The sequence below is a fragment of the Syngnathus scovelli genome, chromosome 11 (assembly GCF_024217435.2).
Source record: "Syngnathus scovelli strain Florida chromosome 11, RoL_Ssco_1.2, whole genome shotgun sequence".
Lineage (NCBI taxonomy): Eukaryota > Metazoa > Chordata > Actinopteri > Syngnathiformes > Syngnathidae > Syngnathus > Syngnathus scovelli.
The window spans coordinates 4,598,096-4,613,859 of record NC_090857.1 but is presented as its reverse complement, the minus strand read 5'-3'; the positions used below and the strand labels follow the sequence as shown (position 1 = coordinate 4,613,859).

At 42.5% G+C, this 15,764-nt stretch overlaps 1 protein-coding gene across 1 annotated transcript in view; it reads left to right on the top strand.

Annotated features, from left to right (window-relative positions):
- The window catches only part of suclg2 (succinate-CoA ligase GDP-forming subunit beta), a 31,235-nt gene extending 15,687 nt beyond the window's left edge, over positions 1 to 15,548 (top strand). Inside the window, exons 10-11 of the mRNA XM_049733435.1 lie at positions 10,199 to 10,319; positions 14,587 to 15,548. Of these exons, the coding sequence (XP_049589392.1) occupies positions 10,199 to 10,319; positions 14,587 to 14,699 (234 nt within the window). The 3' untranslated portion in view covers positions 14,700 to 15,548. The remainder of the gene's footprint in view (positions 1 to 10,198; positions 10,320 to 14,586) is intronic.
- The last annotated feature ends 216 nt before the right edge of the window (positions 15,549 to 15,764 follow it).

Here is a 15,764-nt window from a genome sequence, read left to right as displayed (position 1 = left end):
CTTTGTGCGCGTAAAGGAGAGCGAGCTGTCTTTGTGATTCATTTCTTTTTTTTTCTTCTAAGCAACACTATATTGTGACAAAGCCATTGGCTTGGTTAGCCATTACGGGGGAGAAGTTCTGCTTCATCCAATGTTTTTCCAGCAGATTTGCTTACAGTGCATTAAAATGCTACTCCTGTGACAGCTCGGGGTTTTTGTTTGTTGTAGGAAACATTTAGATGTGCTACATTTGGATTCACAATGCTAAAGTAGATGTTGCAGGTTCACGCGAGGTAGCGCTGACCTTGTGACCTTTTAAGTTGAAAGTTGGAACTTTCATACCTTTTTTCAATCACTGCTGTATATAAAATAAAGTCAATTCCTTTTACTTTAACCAGCTTCATTTTCTGGACAAGTGGAAAAAGGACTAATAAGGTTGCCACGCATTCGGGCCCACATTTGTCTTTTGAAGGTTAATTTGAAGAAGTGAGCGGATTGTCTAGAAATGCGCAAGGGAACTGGAGACTTGTCAGATTGATTTGGCCCTCGGAGAACTTTTGTCTCGTCTTGTCTCCTTCGCCATCGCTTAAGGGTTAGTACAGTGCCTCGCGTGTTTCCGAACAGTTAGATCACTTTCTATTTATCATCATTAGACAGCAGTATTACTTCGCCATACTCTTGAGTATGTATAAAGACGACGGACTGCTAATACATTGCCGCCATCCTGTCACCTTGTCCAATTTGTCCCTGTGGATTCTCACAGCATCAGACAATTCCCAACGGCACGTTTGATTGAGTGTTCCCCTGTCCGGCATTCCTTATCTGCGGGAAATCAATACGGGATCTAGGATTGGAGCGACGGCTAATTGAGCTCTGCACTCTTTCTTTCTCTTATTGCTGCCAGGAGTGTTTTGTCATTGCGGCACCTGCTTCGGCACTGTTTGGACAAAAAGCCGTCAGCCACGCCGTCATCGCATTGGGGCCTTTAGATCCACGGGGAGATGATTGTGACTGAGTATGGACTTATGCAGTCCAAAATGAGTCTGCCTATCATTGCAAATTGATTCATTTCCCAGAATGGAAAAAAATACCGGGCAGCACGGCGGAGAACTGGTTAGCACGTCCGCCTCACAGTTCAGACGTTGCGGGTTCAATTCAACCTCCGGTCCCCCCCCCCCCCCCCCCCAGTCGGAGTTTGCATGTTCTGCCTGTGCCTGCGTGGGTCTGATTGAGCACTCCAAATTGCCCCTAGGTGTGAGTGCTGATGGTCGCTCGTCTCTGTGTGCCCTGCGATTGGCTGGCAACCGGTTCAGGGTGTGCCCCGCCTACTACCCGATGACAGCTGGGATAGGCTCCAGCACGCCCGCGACCCCTGTGGAGACAAGCGTTGTAAAAGATGGATGGATGGATGAAAAAAAAATACTCAGCAGTTTCAGTTTCCTGATGGTGGTTTTTGATTGCAAATATTCTCAGTTTGACATTCAGACTTGGATTGTCAGTTACTGCAATGAAGCAAGTTCTTGCATCTATTTGCATCCATTTCACTGCTGACTAAAAGGATGCCAAGTGAGCAAATTCTAATTCACTGTAGTCGATGTTTTTGCAATATGGCAAGACACTTACCTCCAGATATTGCATGTTTTTTCGACAGCAGCCATGATTCTTTTCGCTGTTCTGTTTTGCATTTGCTAATGGGTGATACTACAGACAAGTTTTTCTTGTCAAGTGCTGGAACACATTGCAGCAGTCGTGCGCCTCTTCGATTCTTCACATACACTGAGATAATGTGAAGCCACTCAAACACCAGCTTGATGAGTTCATTCACATTCTCGCAGTCATCCATTAACACTGTAAACCTTGTTTGTTTTCGTGAGCTGTTAGCGCTGAGTATATTTTGAAGTCAATTTTTGAGGTTAGGCCTCAGTTAATTGCCATGAGAACAAGTGAGTGCTGCCGGAAATTAATTAGCCGAGGAAAATATGAGCACCCTGTCAACTTACATGTCGAAGTCTTAAACATATATGAATATTTTTGGAGTTTGAGGTGGTCAAAGTTCAACTTAATGAGTCATTCGATTAAGAGTCTGAGAGAGTAATTCATTCCCACAAAAATAACGTTTATATTTTCTATCAATCCATATCAGTAGAAAGGCAAAGACTTGAATTTGGTGAAAAAAATAAATTGTCAATAACAGCCATCTTTGTTATCGTGACTAGTCGACTCATCTTGTAACCAAACAGGATTGTCCGAGTATACTTAATACAGATGATAATTTGAGTACTTGAAACGAGTCCCCATGTCCCGCTGACCTCAACTTCTGTCCATGTCGTGTGTTACTTTGTAAGACATGCCAGGCATAGTGCAGCAAGAGATTATTGTCAGCGTAATTGAATTTTCTACGAGTGATTCAATACTAGCCTCTTTTGTGATTCTCCTATGTCTATATTACCCAGGATAATGGAGAGATGATGAGTCTCACTTGCAACATCGCCTGCCTGATATCTGCAAAGAAATATGCCTCTGCCTTGTTGTTTTTATTTTCAGGGACTGGATTAAAGTTAATTTAAACAGCATAGACGCGAGACTGAAATTAATATAGCTCAATGTAGATTTTAAATCCCATATTGAATTCTATGTAGAGCATCATGTTGCTAAACAGTTCCTTCATCCATACATGATTTTCTTTGTCTGCATTCTGATAAGTGGCAGCCAGAAGAAAGAATCAGTATCAGCCGAGGCGATCCTCGTTCGCTGTCTGGATTGACGTGACAATCTGATGGGAGCGCAATCTGCCATGTTCGCTAAACAGGAGAGACAATGCGACAACGCCTCAGCGAGTTTGTTATCTCAGTCAGTATCTGCTACTGGCGGATGAGACTGCAGATAGTCGTGAAATTTCTGCTGGATAACCTGAACATTGGCACAGATGAAGAATATTATGTTCTGTAAGCCTTTTCTAGCCTAACACCCTTTTTTTTTTTTTTAGAATAAAATTGCAGGTTTAAATTACTGGACTCCTGCAGAGTTTGAGAGTCTGGCAGGTTGTTTCTGTACTGGAGGTGCTGTGTGTGGGTGGCACGCTTGGTGTGTCAATGTGGAAATGAAAAAACTTATCGAGCAGTGGTATGGTTGACCTTAATAGAGAGAAAAAAATGGAAACTAGACTTCAATCATGACAATTTGGAAAAAAAACATCATTTTTAATGCAATTAAAACAGAATACATATTTAAGAGCTTATTTTAATACCCATAGTCTCAGTGTAATCATCGTGTGGCTGTTCTTTTCTCCCACACTCGCCTTTTTTTTTTTTTTTCCATTTGCTTGTCTTATTATTCTTTTTACTGTATCAGCTGAAGCACTGGAAATGTCAAATGCTGTCAAGAATAGCAAATATAAAAAGGGACCAAATATGGCTTGAATGGCACAATTCGGACATATGACAAAGTAAAAATACACAAAACACCTGGAATTGGTTATCGTTAGCCTGTCGTCACGTTTCTTAGAAATGTAAATGGGGAATCGGATGCATATCGGGTATTTGCCAATGCGACTGCAGCCAGAGCGAATGCACCAATTGCTGATCAATACACGATGTGCTCAGTCGACGCTAATGAAAAACTCCAAATATAAACTACAGCGAAGGCATAGACCATTAAATATTATCGAAATACGTATGTTTTAATAGAGTTGTATCGAACATTAAACAAGGAACATAACTGCCAAAGGCGGAAGTGAAATACTGAGATTACACTTATTACCAGGCAAGTTAAACAATATTTAATAGTTTATGTCATCTATCATTGTTTAATTTTTTCTTGTAGTGTCACTTGTACACGTAAACAAACATCCCAAAAAGATCAGATATGGGAATTAAATTTCAACGAGGTACTCGCGGTTTAAATCCTGCCTAAGTGAGAGCTGACTAGAAAGATAAGCGCAGCGATTCAAGATAGCTGTTCTATTCGGGAGGCAGGAAAAACGGAAAGAAAAGCAAGTGCATGATGGCGGCGAGTGGGAGAGTCAGATGCTGGCTCTTGCAGTGATTACATTGTCCATCAGGGCACAGGATGGCCCGCATCAGCCCACAGGATTGATGGTTGACAGAATAATTAGAAAACTGTCTGAGTCTGTAATCACTGGAGCTCATCTTGCAGGAGAAGACTTCCATTCGCTGTCACTGACACACAAACGGCAAGTCCGAGCCATCTGTTGTTGACCCGTATGCGGGGCACCGGCTCGATAGAGTGCTAAGATGGGAGCCTCGCTGTTTATTCTTAAGGAACTCAAAGAGAGCGTGAGCAGAGGTGGGTGGCGTGAGGGGGCAGCCGAGTATGGTTCACGGCTCACTGAACCCGCCGCCATGGAGAACACGGAGGAAGTCAGGCTTCATGGCCTGTGAAACGGATTTAATGGAAGTTTTACTACTTTGGCAGGCACAGCGTAAAGATGTGAGCGATGTGCTTTGCATGCGTTCCGGGCGTGCGTGCGTTCAACAGAAGTCGGGTAATTGGAAAGGCGTTGTAGCATGGAATACTAGTAAGGCCCTGAACTGTCATGGAATAGTTTTGCCGCATTTTGTAATCGGAGTTGCATGTTGTTTTTTTTAATGCCGCGGAAGAAGAGCTGAGTGAATGATATTCACTGGAGTGGAAACGGAACTTTTGCGATGTAGGAAAGCAGCACACGTGACACAATCTTTTCTGGTGTCTTTGGCGAAAGTGACAATAAGGTTGCGTAATTATTAAAAGAAGCTGAAGAATGGATTCATGCTGTTAATGCGAAGGGACTCACATTCGAGATTTACGCAGCCATCCTTTCGTTTCAAGTTTGCCACCGTATCGTCCTAAGTTAAGCGTGAATGCATAATTCATTGTTTTACGATACTGCGGTTTGCATATTTTTACATTTGGAAGATGGCTGGGAATATTGAAAAGCATGATGCATGAAGCCTACAGTAATTACCTCTCCTCACTTGTGGGTTCCGTACACGCAATTGTCAGGAATGGAATGATTCCAAATGAAAATATTGCGCTCAAGTGGCTAATGTTGGAGTTGGTGTGTGAAGTCCATAATAGACGCCGAGAGGAATCAAAATGTTTTATTCGGCTGTTAAGTTTTATTTATTTATTTTGTGATGATCTGTGGTGTGTTAGTGCCGATCATACTCTTTGGAATATTGCCAAGATTTTACAAAATTTATATTTTACAGTCCGATGAAGCCAAAGTTCTTGACTTGGTTTAAGTTAAGTTGAATTTATTTTTACAGGTTCACCTTCCCTTCCTCTCTGCACCACGTACGTGTGACTGACAACAAAATGTGGCTTTAACACTCAGCTATTATCTCCAGTTTCAAAAGCTAGCACCTGACACTTTTTTTTTTTCCTGTCCCGCATTTGCTTTTTCCATTTTAAGGTGAAAATTGGAGTAGGGTATTAAATGACTACAATACCTGTGAAACAAAGCCAGTTTCAGCTTGTTGTCACATATCATTTGTTGAATTTGACTCGATGTTACTCAATATATAAAATATAATTTAATTCAAAATATTTAAGATGTAGTTGTCCATTAGTCGTAGTTAGTAAAACTTGAGCGGCTCGCCTCCAAGTCAACACGCAAATGCTGCGGGAGTGTCAAAGACAAAAGTCGGGGCAATCATTTGCCTTGCAAAGTGCGCCCATCTGCCCTTTCAGTGGCTCATTGGCTCCTGAGATCATGCTACAAGCTCAACTGAAATTATTTGGTTAATTGACCTTCTGTGCGCATACATTACAATAAATTAATTTGGGTCAGGCGTGCAACATTCGGAACAAAGCAGAGAATGTTGGCTTTTTAATATTCAGCTTTCGATTTAGCATAGCCTGACCTAAGTACCGTATTTTCCGGACTATAAGGCGCACCTAAAAACCTAAAATTTTCTCAAAAACCAACAGTGCGCCTTATAGTCCAGTGCGCCTTATATATGGACCAAATTCCTAAATTTAAACTGTCCCAAAGCATTGTGTCATGAAATCAATCATAAGTGGCCTGCTGAAGACTATAAATCATGACTCAAAAAGACTATGGATCATTCTTTTATGATAATAAAGTAATTTGTTGCATCTGAAGTTGAAATATAAAAGATCAAATGGAGAATGATATGATTTGGATTAAAAATCTGACATGATGCATTAATGGTGCGCCTTATAGTCCGGTGCGCCTTATATAAGGACAACATTTTAAAATGGGCCATTCATTGAAGGTGCGCCCTATAGTCCGGTGCGTCTTATAGTCCGTAAAATACGGTATATGTTTTTGTTTTGGTTTAGCACACAGGCTAGCGACAAAGCCTCACTATTTGCTCTCTAAAGCAATTTTCTCATCTGCCTTACCTGCCACCTTCCAGTTCTTTAAATCTCCATAAGTGACCTTGCCATTCCACGGAAGGTGTCCGTATTGTATGTGTCTACACCGGGCCCGTGCGGCCCCCCGCATGTCTCACGGCTGCCTGATGGACAACCATTAACCCGCCGTGAAAGGGTTGACGAATATTTATGTCTACCTGTCAGCGGTGACACGACACCCTCTGGAGATGAATAAAATGGCTGTCCTACCCCAACTTCAATTGTCTGCCCGGTGTGCGTGCATGTGTGTTGTGGGGCCATCTTCATAGCCTGAGGTGAGCAGCGGCGCGACATCTCTCACTGACATGACAGACCTCCCGCTGCCCGCAGGAGTCCCGCTCTCCTCAGTTCAGGCTTGCCGCCTCTCAATTACTCCATGTCTCTAAGCAACAATAGCGCTTGCAAAATACTATGGCAATTGTCGCTACTATTGCTCAAGTAGCAGTTGCAATATCAAAAGATGGCCGCAATAATGAAGGAAAATAAGACTGCTTAAGATCTTAGCGTCCCCCAAATTGCAAGCCGGGCCTCTCTCAAGGCAATTGTCCGTCACCGGTTGCATTAGCTTTCCTAGCATCACGTGAAACTTAAGCCGCCGCTGTCTGTCAAGAGGTATCTTTGCTCGTGACATGGCCAATCTTTGACATAATGCTCAGTCTGTCTCCCCAGACCCGAGAGGAGCCCGTCATGCTTCAGCAGGCCGGATAATTATTTCCTTCTTATCCCTCCTTGCCAGGACCGGTCTTCGTCTTCAATAGAAGTCAGGGACTGCACCGCTTCCCATCACCTCTTTCCATCTTCTTTCTTCTCCATCTATTTTTGCTTTCAGTGCGCTGCACTCTCTTTTCATGCAGCCTGACTTTGTTTGTTTGGTCTCGCCTTTTTCTGAATCAGTCCTATGAAGAGATTTGCACGGGCTTTTCATCTTTGTAACAGTTCATGTCCAGAAGGTGAATGCTCCATAAAGATCGTGTCAAAGGAGTATCTTTATTATTCATTTTAATATCCTTCGCTGATTCAAAGGCACGAAGGTTTACACTTGATTTCATTCAAGAAATCTTATCACTTCAATTTTATTTAAATTTGATCATTTCTGCAATTCATTCTTAGTTCAGTGAACTTGAGCCAAACCACAATTGTGTTTGAAATGTTCCAAAAATATTTTGCCATATCCTGCACATCCATCACGTTGAACTTTGCGTTCGACATTTTTGGTAGAAGTTTGATCCCAGGCATAAGCTCCGCCTTCATTTGGAAGTTGTGCGAGTTAACCTGTGGCTGGAGGTTATAAAACGGTGATGGAAAACAAATAAACAAGGCCTGCCGGAGCACGTGGTGACTTCGCAGGCTGCGTGCTGAAGATAAGACGCAACAATGGCCTCCTAATAGGCCGCAAAGGGACACGCGGGCATCTCTAGCCCGCTCATTTTCCAACCCGATCTGCTTTCTGGTAACAAAGGAAACACGACGCTCTCGCTTCGTCCTTTCCTGCGGAGAGATTAAGAGTGCTTAACAGGGTTATGGGCATGAAAATGTGTATCTGACTGATAATTCCGCAACGCTTGCACAAGTCTTGAAAGGAGCCCAGCAGAATGAGAAGGAACACAATGCTGACGTTTCCTCCTCGGGTTCCGTCTTGAGGGAAGAAGTTCACACTTTTCCCCTCTCTATTAGTGGATATAATATGATGACTTTCACAAAAAGTTTTATTTTTTTATTTTTTACAAAGGTCAAATTATATTATCTAGATTGGGTATTATGGTTTTCTGGTGCGCTTACTTGTTTAACTTGTAGTCGTCTCTTTGAGTTCAATATGCCTTGACAGGTTTCAGGATGCCAACAGCGATGATCCTATCGAGTAAAATTTGAATAATTTCACATGGCACCTAGGTAGCGAGCGGCGTCGTGTGCTGTATAATACTGCCTGAAAAAATGCCCTAAAAAAGAGCGAGGTGGGGCGTTGCATGTGATTTTTCACATGTGCTGATCTTTGATGGGGGAAAAAAAAGAATCTCGCTCCCAAATATGCTCACCGGCATATTGCTCCCCGAATCTGATGTTTGAAACAGATTGGCACTTTTTCATATCTTGGGGTGAGAATTTTGAGAACACAACTAGAGCAGGGCACAACTTGTGATTTGAGTGGCTGTCACATCAGGAAGATTGGCTTTGAATTCGGGCTGCACCATATTAGAAAAACACGGATACGGTTGTTGAATATATCCATGTCGATATTATTGCGATATGTAACACGTACCTCAAGAAAGGACATTTTAGTTATTCATGAAAAAAAATACATGTTTTTTTCCCATGCGGCAAGCTCACTGTGTTCTTAGCTAATTAATTGTAAATACCTCCAGATAATAATAACTTTCAAGAGAAAATTTGCCAAATATTTTTCATTATATTTTCACATTTCAACATTCTACACCACAAACTTAACCAAAAACCGAGTCATACATTCCAATGACATTCATTTCTTACTATTTTACTTTAAAAGTTTCATTTACTTGCCCCGTCAGACAAGTAAAATTATCTCCCACGGACTGGGCCACTTTATGGGGCTACCACAAGTCAAAAGAAAACACCAACTTTGCAAAAAGTCCTGTGCGCATACACATTGTTATAAACAGCACTTACCTCTGTGCCAAGCAACATAAATCTTTTCTTATGTATCATTTATAAACATGGATGTCAATAGGAGACGCATGAATGGAAGACATATTGTTCTTCCCAAACGAGACAGGCTTGAAAAATGGCTTGCAAACACCAAGAGAGCAGAGCCCTGCCGATGGTGGGAATGAAAAAGGCTTCTGAATCTATGCTGCCCCCCAGTGGAGGCTGCTTTTGTGTATTGTGTTAGAACAATACATTTGGTAGTTCTTTATCTTTTAAATATTTTTACTGCTAATTGTGCACAACATACAAACTATTATATTTAGTCATTCGCCGTGTAAAATTAAATGGCAACTGTGGTGATATTGGCACTTAAGTATTCAGCCTGTAGCCTGTGGACGGCAGTCTTCGAAATCTCTGTGGGCCACGCCGCATCTGGCCTACATTCTCAAACAAGCCTTCCTTCGTACGCCTGAGCCAAGCGAATTTGTCCAACCACTGCGGCTCAAAACTGCTGGCTGGTCTTTTGAGGAAAACATCACTTTTTTTTTTTTCTTTTCCCCTGACCTTCCTCATATTGGCTTTGCGTCAGAGCAACATTATTCCATCTGAACTGAACACCCTCCCTCCCTTCATCGTGTCCTGTCCTGAACCCTCGCCTTCGCTGCTCCACTGCATTTGAGGCTTACTTTCAAACCCGATCTTATCAACATTGGGGAGAAAACATCATCTGAGGTGTCAGACTTGAATACAAAAGGTAGTTAGGTAGTTATTTGTCCATTTTCTCTCCATGCTGTTTCCTCTCTGTGCTGTTTACAAGGAGATCATTTGGACGCCATGTAAAGGACAGTGCCTCGAGTGTTACTCTCTGAGATATCCAAGTCCTTCATCTTGCCTCCCAGTAAACATCATTACCACATGCTGAAAGAAGACACATTCACATCACACACACGCACACACACGTGTGAGAGACACTTACAAGCTGTTCGTCCAAATCGGCACTTCCAGATTAGCAGTGATTATAAACAAGCGGAGAGGATTAATCCTGTGTGTTCTCCATCTACTTTTCCAGTCAGCGAGCCGGGCTAATTATCAAGTCGGAGATCGTTTGTGTAATCGGACATTTAGAAACACAAACATGTGCGCTGGGCTTCTTTTGTTTGTTCAATACGTCATCTGCTGCTTTTTTTGTCGTTCTCTGAATACTTTTTTTATATCTCAGGTTGAGGCCATCCTGGTCAACATCTTTGGTGGGATCGTCAACTGCGCGATTATTGCCAACGGTATCACCAAGGCCTGTCGAGAGCTGGAACTCAAGGTGCCTCTGGTGGTCAGGCTTGAAGGTAGGCAAACTTCTCCTAAGCACCGGGCCCATCACCACTCACGGTGCTGTGGCCAACAAAGATTCTTCTCCACCATATCTGCTGTGGTCAATTTTTAGACATTTTAAAAGAAAAATCTGACCTGCTGTCGGGAACATAGTGTAAAAAACCACCTAATGTACCTTTCTATCAGTGTTCAGAAACGAATAACACCGCACCTTCTCACCTTGATTTTGAAACTCCTCTTATGAGATTATTCATCTTCATTGCAGCCCGGTGTCCCTACACGAGCAGCAGTGCATTTCTCAAACGTGTCACATTGTGCCGTAGCCGTCATTAAGCTTGGCCAGAATAAGAGTCCAGAACAGCACTGATAAGATCACCTTTTCGACTTGCGCGCGCTCGAGAACCCGGTCGGCAATAGTCGCTCTCGGAAGCAAACCGAGAGATCGGGATATGAAAACCATTTCTCGATGGCGGCTGTGAATTAATTACTGCAGTGCAGTTTTCGCATGGCTGCTCCGTGTAATAAAATAAACACAACAGCTCGGGTTTTTGGGGCTTTCTTCACTTTTTAAACACACTGCTATGACTCCAAACACAATTACGAGGGTGTTAAGCTCTCCAGTGGCAAATGCAGTAAGTTGAGCCTGCAGCACACAACTCCCAAGCCCTATTATCTAAGATGACTCACCAAGTCCAGAAGGTCGCTGCCTGTGGAGGTCCCAGCCATGCTTGTTTGACTTGGGCCCTTATTCACACTATAGTCATTACATCTCCGTTTTCAGCCTTGTGGAGAAGATTGGTTTGGAATCAATCAGCTCAGCTTGCTAGGCTGGCTTGCTGCGGGGCGGTGGGCACAGGCCAGCACTCTTCAACGGGATCAGAATGGATTAACTGGCACACTTTTAATTGGGAAAGCTCTTTTAGAAAATGGCTTGGCTTGATCGCGTTGGCCCAAGAGTTGCGAAGGAGAAGAAGGGCTGAGTCGAGATGCATGAGGTGTTTATGTAGGACGCCGGCGTCTCACTGAACCTCCTTTGATCATTTATAAGTCTGAGAATTTACATATGCACACACACACGTGCTCCGGTAGATTTGACTTCGCCGCCCTCTTGGGCCAGCCGTGCTTTGAAGAAAAAAAAGAAACTTAAAATAGCCCTTAGGGCTCAGCAACAAAGGTAAAAGCTTAGCTGTGGTCCCGGCCTATTAATTTCCTCCTTTGTCCCTTAACTGCCTGTCAAACAACAAAAGAGCGTTCTCCTTCAAAAGTGATTTGGCGTCATTTGTCTTTTTTTAAGTTTTTTTTATTATATATTTTAAGTTAGAGGTCTTTTTTATGAGTTTAAATCGATTCCATCACGTCGGCTACTAGCGTTGTTTGATTCAGCACTTCAATCTACTCACATTGGTTTACACATTTAAAATAAACATTAATCCATGATATTGCCATTCTGCATAATATTTTAGTTATAAACTTCCTGGCTTGACAGTGTTTATGTCCTCAACAAAAGTCCAAACAATATTGGCCATGTTAATGACTGGCAGCACATCAAAAGGAAAACGAGGTATCACAAGTATCGAGGGTGCATTCTGATGAGCACATTTGATGTTTCACTCGCGGGATGCTAATAGGAGGAGCACATTTCAAATATTTTCGGATGCAAAGAGAAAACTTCTGCTGCTTGCCACTGATAATTAAGAGGATTAACAGTCTCAACAAGTATGACGACATCGGGTGATGAAAGTAAAGCTCACTAATAGTACAGCGATACGCTATCGGACAGATTCGAGTTTTTAATTTCCTATGAGAAAATTCATTTTAAATGATCAGCATCCGAAGGTCAACAAGCATCACGGATCAGACCGTTCAACCTTGATGGGTTCACCTTAAATCGAGTCTTTGAAACGCTTTTGTTTATAGTGACACAAAAATGAAATATCAGTAATCGTAGTTGTGACTGTCCTTGATTACTTTAATCATGTATTTTTTTATATTTCAATATTTTTATATTGTCCAAAGCCATTAGTCCTTCTGTCATGACATATCAATACTTTTCAAATAAGGCTACTGTTTGTTCGGAAGTCTTTTCAGTTCACTGAAATTTAATCTGGGGACAAAAGCTTTTCATATTCACGGCATTCAGCTGTGCCTTTAACTATTCGGGGGCAAAAACATTATTTGAATGAAAACAGATAATAACAAATTAGTTTCATTTACAGCAAGCGATGAAAGAGGAACATTTGCCAAAGCTTGGAACTAAACCCTCAACCTCAGTTCGTGCTCAAACATGTCCAGCACAGAATAAACTGAAACGTGCTCAACACTTTTAAATTACTGTTCAGTTCCAGCACCACTCCTCTTCGAGTAGACGTGATTTTCTCTTCATCACTTGAGAGTCTTTTGTAATTTCATCTTTTTAAAGCACAATGTGCCACACAATTAGGAGCTTCCATCTTTACACCATCTTTGGCACAGCCCCAAACCTTGTTATCCCATTGAAATACGCCGCCTCTAATTAACTCACGCATTCAAGTGACATTCTCGCAATTAAAATGCTAAATACAGCGCAGACGTGCCAGAAATCTCTTGTGAAGTTACAAGATGGTGTAGTGAAACCTCTCTGGCTGCATTTAAAGACCTTAAGTTGAGCGGGCTTGGAAACATTCGGTAGCTTGGAAAGTTCTAAAAAGTTAGGCAACCGAATACGTGGGTTCAGGAAAAACTTGAGATTCCAGTTTTGACTAGTCATGCGAGAATATGCAGACAATGAGAAAAGAGAGCTCATCCATTTTTTTCTGTCCTATGATTGTGCGGCCTGCCGCAAAAGGAGAGTCGGTCTCCAGCAGCACCTAGTGGCCACAGGTGAACACGCAGCCATCTATGAAGTCACACTCTCAGAAAGACTCCACACACGCTCAGCCAGTTCAATTCCGCTGCTGTCAGCCGTCCGAACTCAAACACACGTTCGCAAAAACGCCAAATAATCGTGTTCTCTGTTCGCACACAGATGCGGCAGTAACCAAACAGTGTCATACACAGTCCACACTTCATAAATATTTATGGGATGCGGGACGAGCAACGTCGTGTTGATTTACTTTATCTCACCACTGTAGGCACTCGCAGTAGACATTTGTCTATAATAAATGCAGTATGTCATGAATAATGGATTTGCCTGGGCCATATATGACGTACTTGTTTGTCTGTAGTTGTTGTGGCAAATTGGTTTTAATGAAAGATAATCTTCCTTGTGGTGATATTAAGGCAATCCCATAGAAATTCGTAAATCAATCTTTTGAATTCTAACTCGCATCTGCCGCTTTCCTATGTGGATGCAAAAATATTCATTGTCACCCCATCTTCCTGTTTTGTTTCCTCGAGGAAGGCCTCTTCCTGCTTTTATCCTAATTAATTACACTGTAGAATTGATTGTTTGCAGTGCACAGTGTTTGGAATTACTCATTATCTGGCTGGACAAAAGAGATGAAATATTAGGCGTTAAGTGGCACGGCTAATGCAATTCTTGACAAAAGCTCTATTGATCAGGCTGCCGGGGCCCCGCAAGTACTCACAAACAAAGACACACAACACACACACACACGACTTTGGTTACATCATGTGAAAGCGGACGTAGTGGATTTTATGTAAATATCTTGCAAAAGAGCGTCAATATGCAAAAAGGCTTTTTTTTTTTTTTTTTTTAGTGGGGGGGGGGGGGTCATTGTGCTACATGAAGGTCTCAGCGTGAGAGCATCAGAGCTGGTTTTGCTTTATTGAACCTTTGTGCTGTTTGGCCCCCTATCTCATTTGGCGATGCTCCACGGGCTTCCTGGCTGGCTCGCCATGTCCTTCCATCCACAGCGGCACCCCTCCGCCCCCGTGTTGTGACAGCCTTGTCAGCTTTGTGTTTCCTTTCATAGAGTGCTGAGCAGCGCTCAGAGGCAGCCGGTCGAGACTTGCTGGCTCATGTGTGCATGCGTGTGGATTCTATTTGTGTGTGTCGGCGTACGAGGGTCCAGGGCCACCATGTCAGCCAGCATCTGCTCTCCTCTGTTCATCTTGCAGCCAGCGGAGCACATGCAAACAAACAACTGCAGTGTTTGCAGACAAAGAAACTACACTTGACCCAGCTGTCATTTGCGCCGAGTCCTCCATTGTGTTTAGCGGCTGCCTCTGGAAGCCATTTTTCCTGTACAAAAAAATATGTTCTCGATGCCACTATTCTGAAGGCCTTGGGCAATTTTCATTGACATGGAAATTGATTTATTTTCTCGCTGTGCTTTTTAGGGACCAACGTGACCGAGGCCAAGAGGATCCTGAGCGAGAGCGGCCTGCCCATCACGGCCGCGGACAATCTGGACGACGCCGCCAAGAAAGCAGTGGCCGCCATCAAGAAGTAGAAGAGTGCCATTTATCTTCCGCAGCAACCTCCAGGTGGCCTTAGTATCCTCGTGCGTTCCGTTCCGGTCGCAGAGCTGACCTCAGGCCAGAAGGTCTTTAAATTTTTTTTTTTTTAAGTACAGCTGTCATTAGCACTACAGATCGTCAGCTATTGAGCCAATCGTTTTTCCTCCCTCATGTGCCGATGTTGCCTGTTAGCACCTCTCTGTTTGCTACTTTAAGTGTGGCTGAATATTTCGGTATCAACACACGGCGAAGATTACAACCACAGATTAGACCGAGCCCAAACACTTTTACCATTCCGTTTTTTGTGTTGCTCTCCTTTTGTCACGCTGTCACCCTTTTATAGGCATTTGATTAGATTTGTGCTTTTTATGAAGATGCATTGCCAAGCCTTGAATAATAAGTCACCTTATCTTTGAGAGGGCTCAGAGGTGGCCTATCGCACTGCCATAATTTCATGCCGCTTGACTTTAGCAAAGACAACGCTAACTGCCAACGCTAAATCATTCTTGATTCTTTTTGTTCCCATCATCTAATAATGCCTTATCTCTGTCGCTCACAACAAGTATATAAAACTCGAGTGCTGTGAATTTTTGTACGTCAGGTAATATTTGAGGATTTGTTCTTCACTTATTCAACAATGTTCTAAATCTGCGCCATGTTGTATGTGAACATACAAACAGCATATATATTTTTTTGAGAACAGTATATGGGTGGGAAAAAAAAATATTCAATGAAGTCTGTACTATTTTATTTGTGGCAGTTTGTCCATTTGGAACACAATTACAAATTCAATGTTTTATCAATTTTTAGTGGAAATAAAATCAAAATGGTTCCAGACACAATGCTCAGTTGCTAATTCAAGTTTGCATGAATATCTTCAACGGAGACACTCTCGTGCTTAATACGCAAAAGTGCAAAATAGCTGGACTTGATTTCACTCAAACCTCCTCTGAACAAACATCCAGTCTACATTTCGGTTAGACAATAATAGAAGTTTGAGCTTCTTCTTTTACTTTTGAGTGACACTCACAAGCTCCTAGCAACTCCCTCTTGCAATT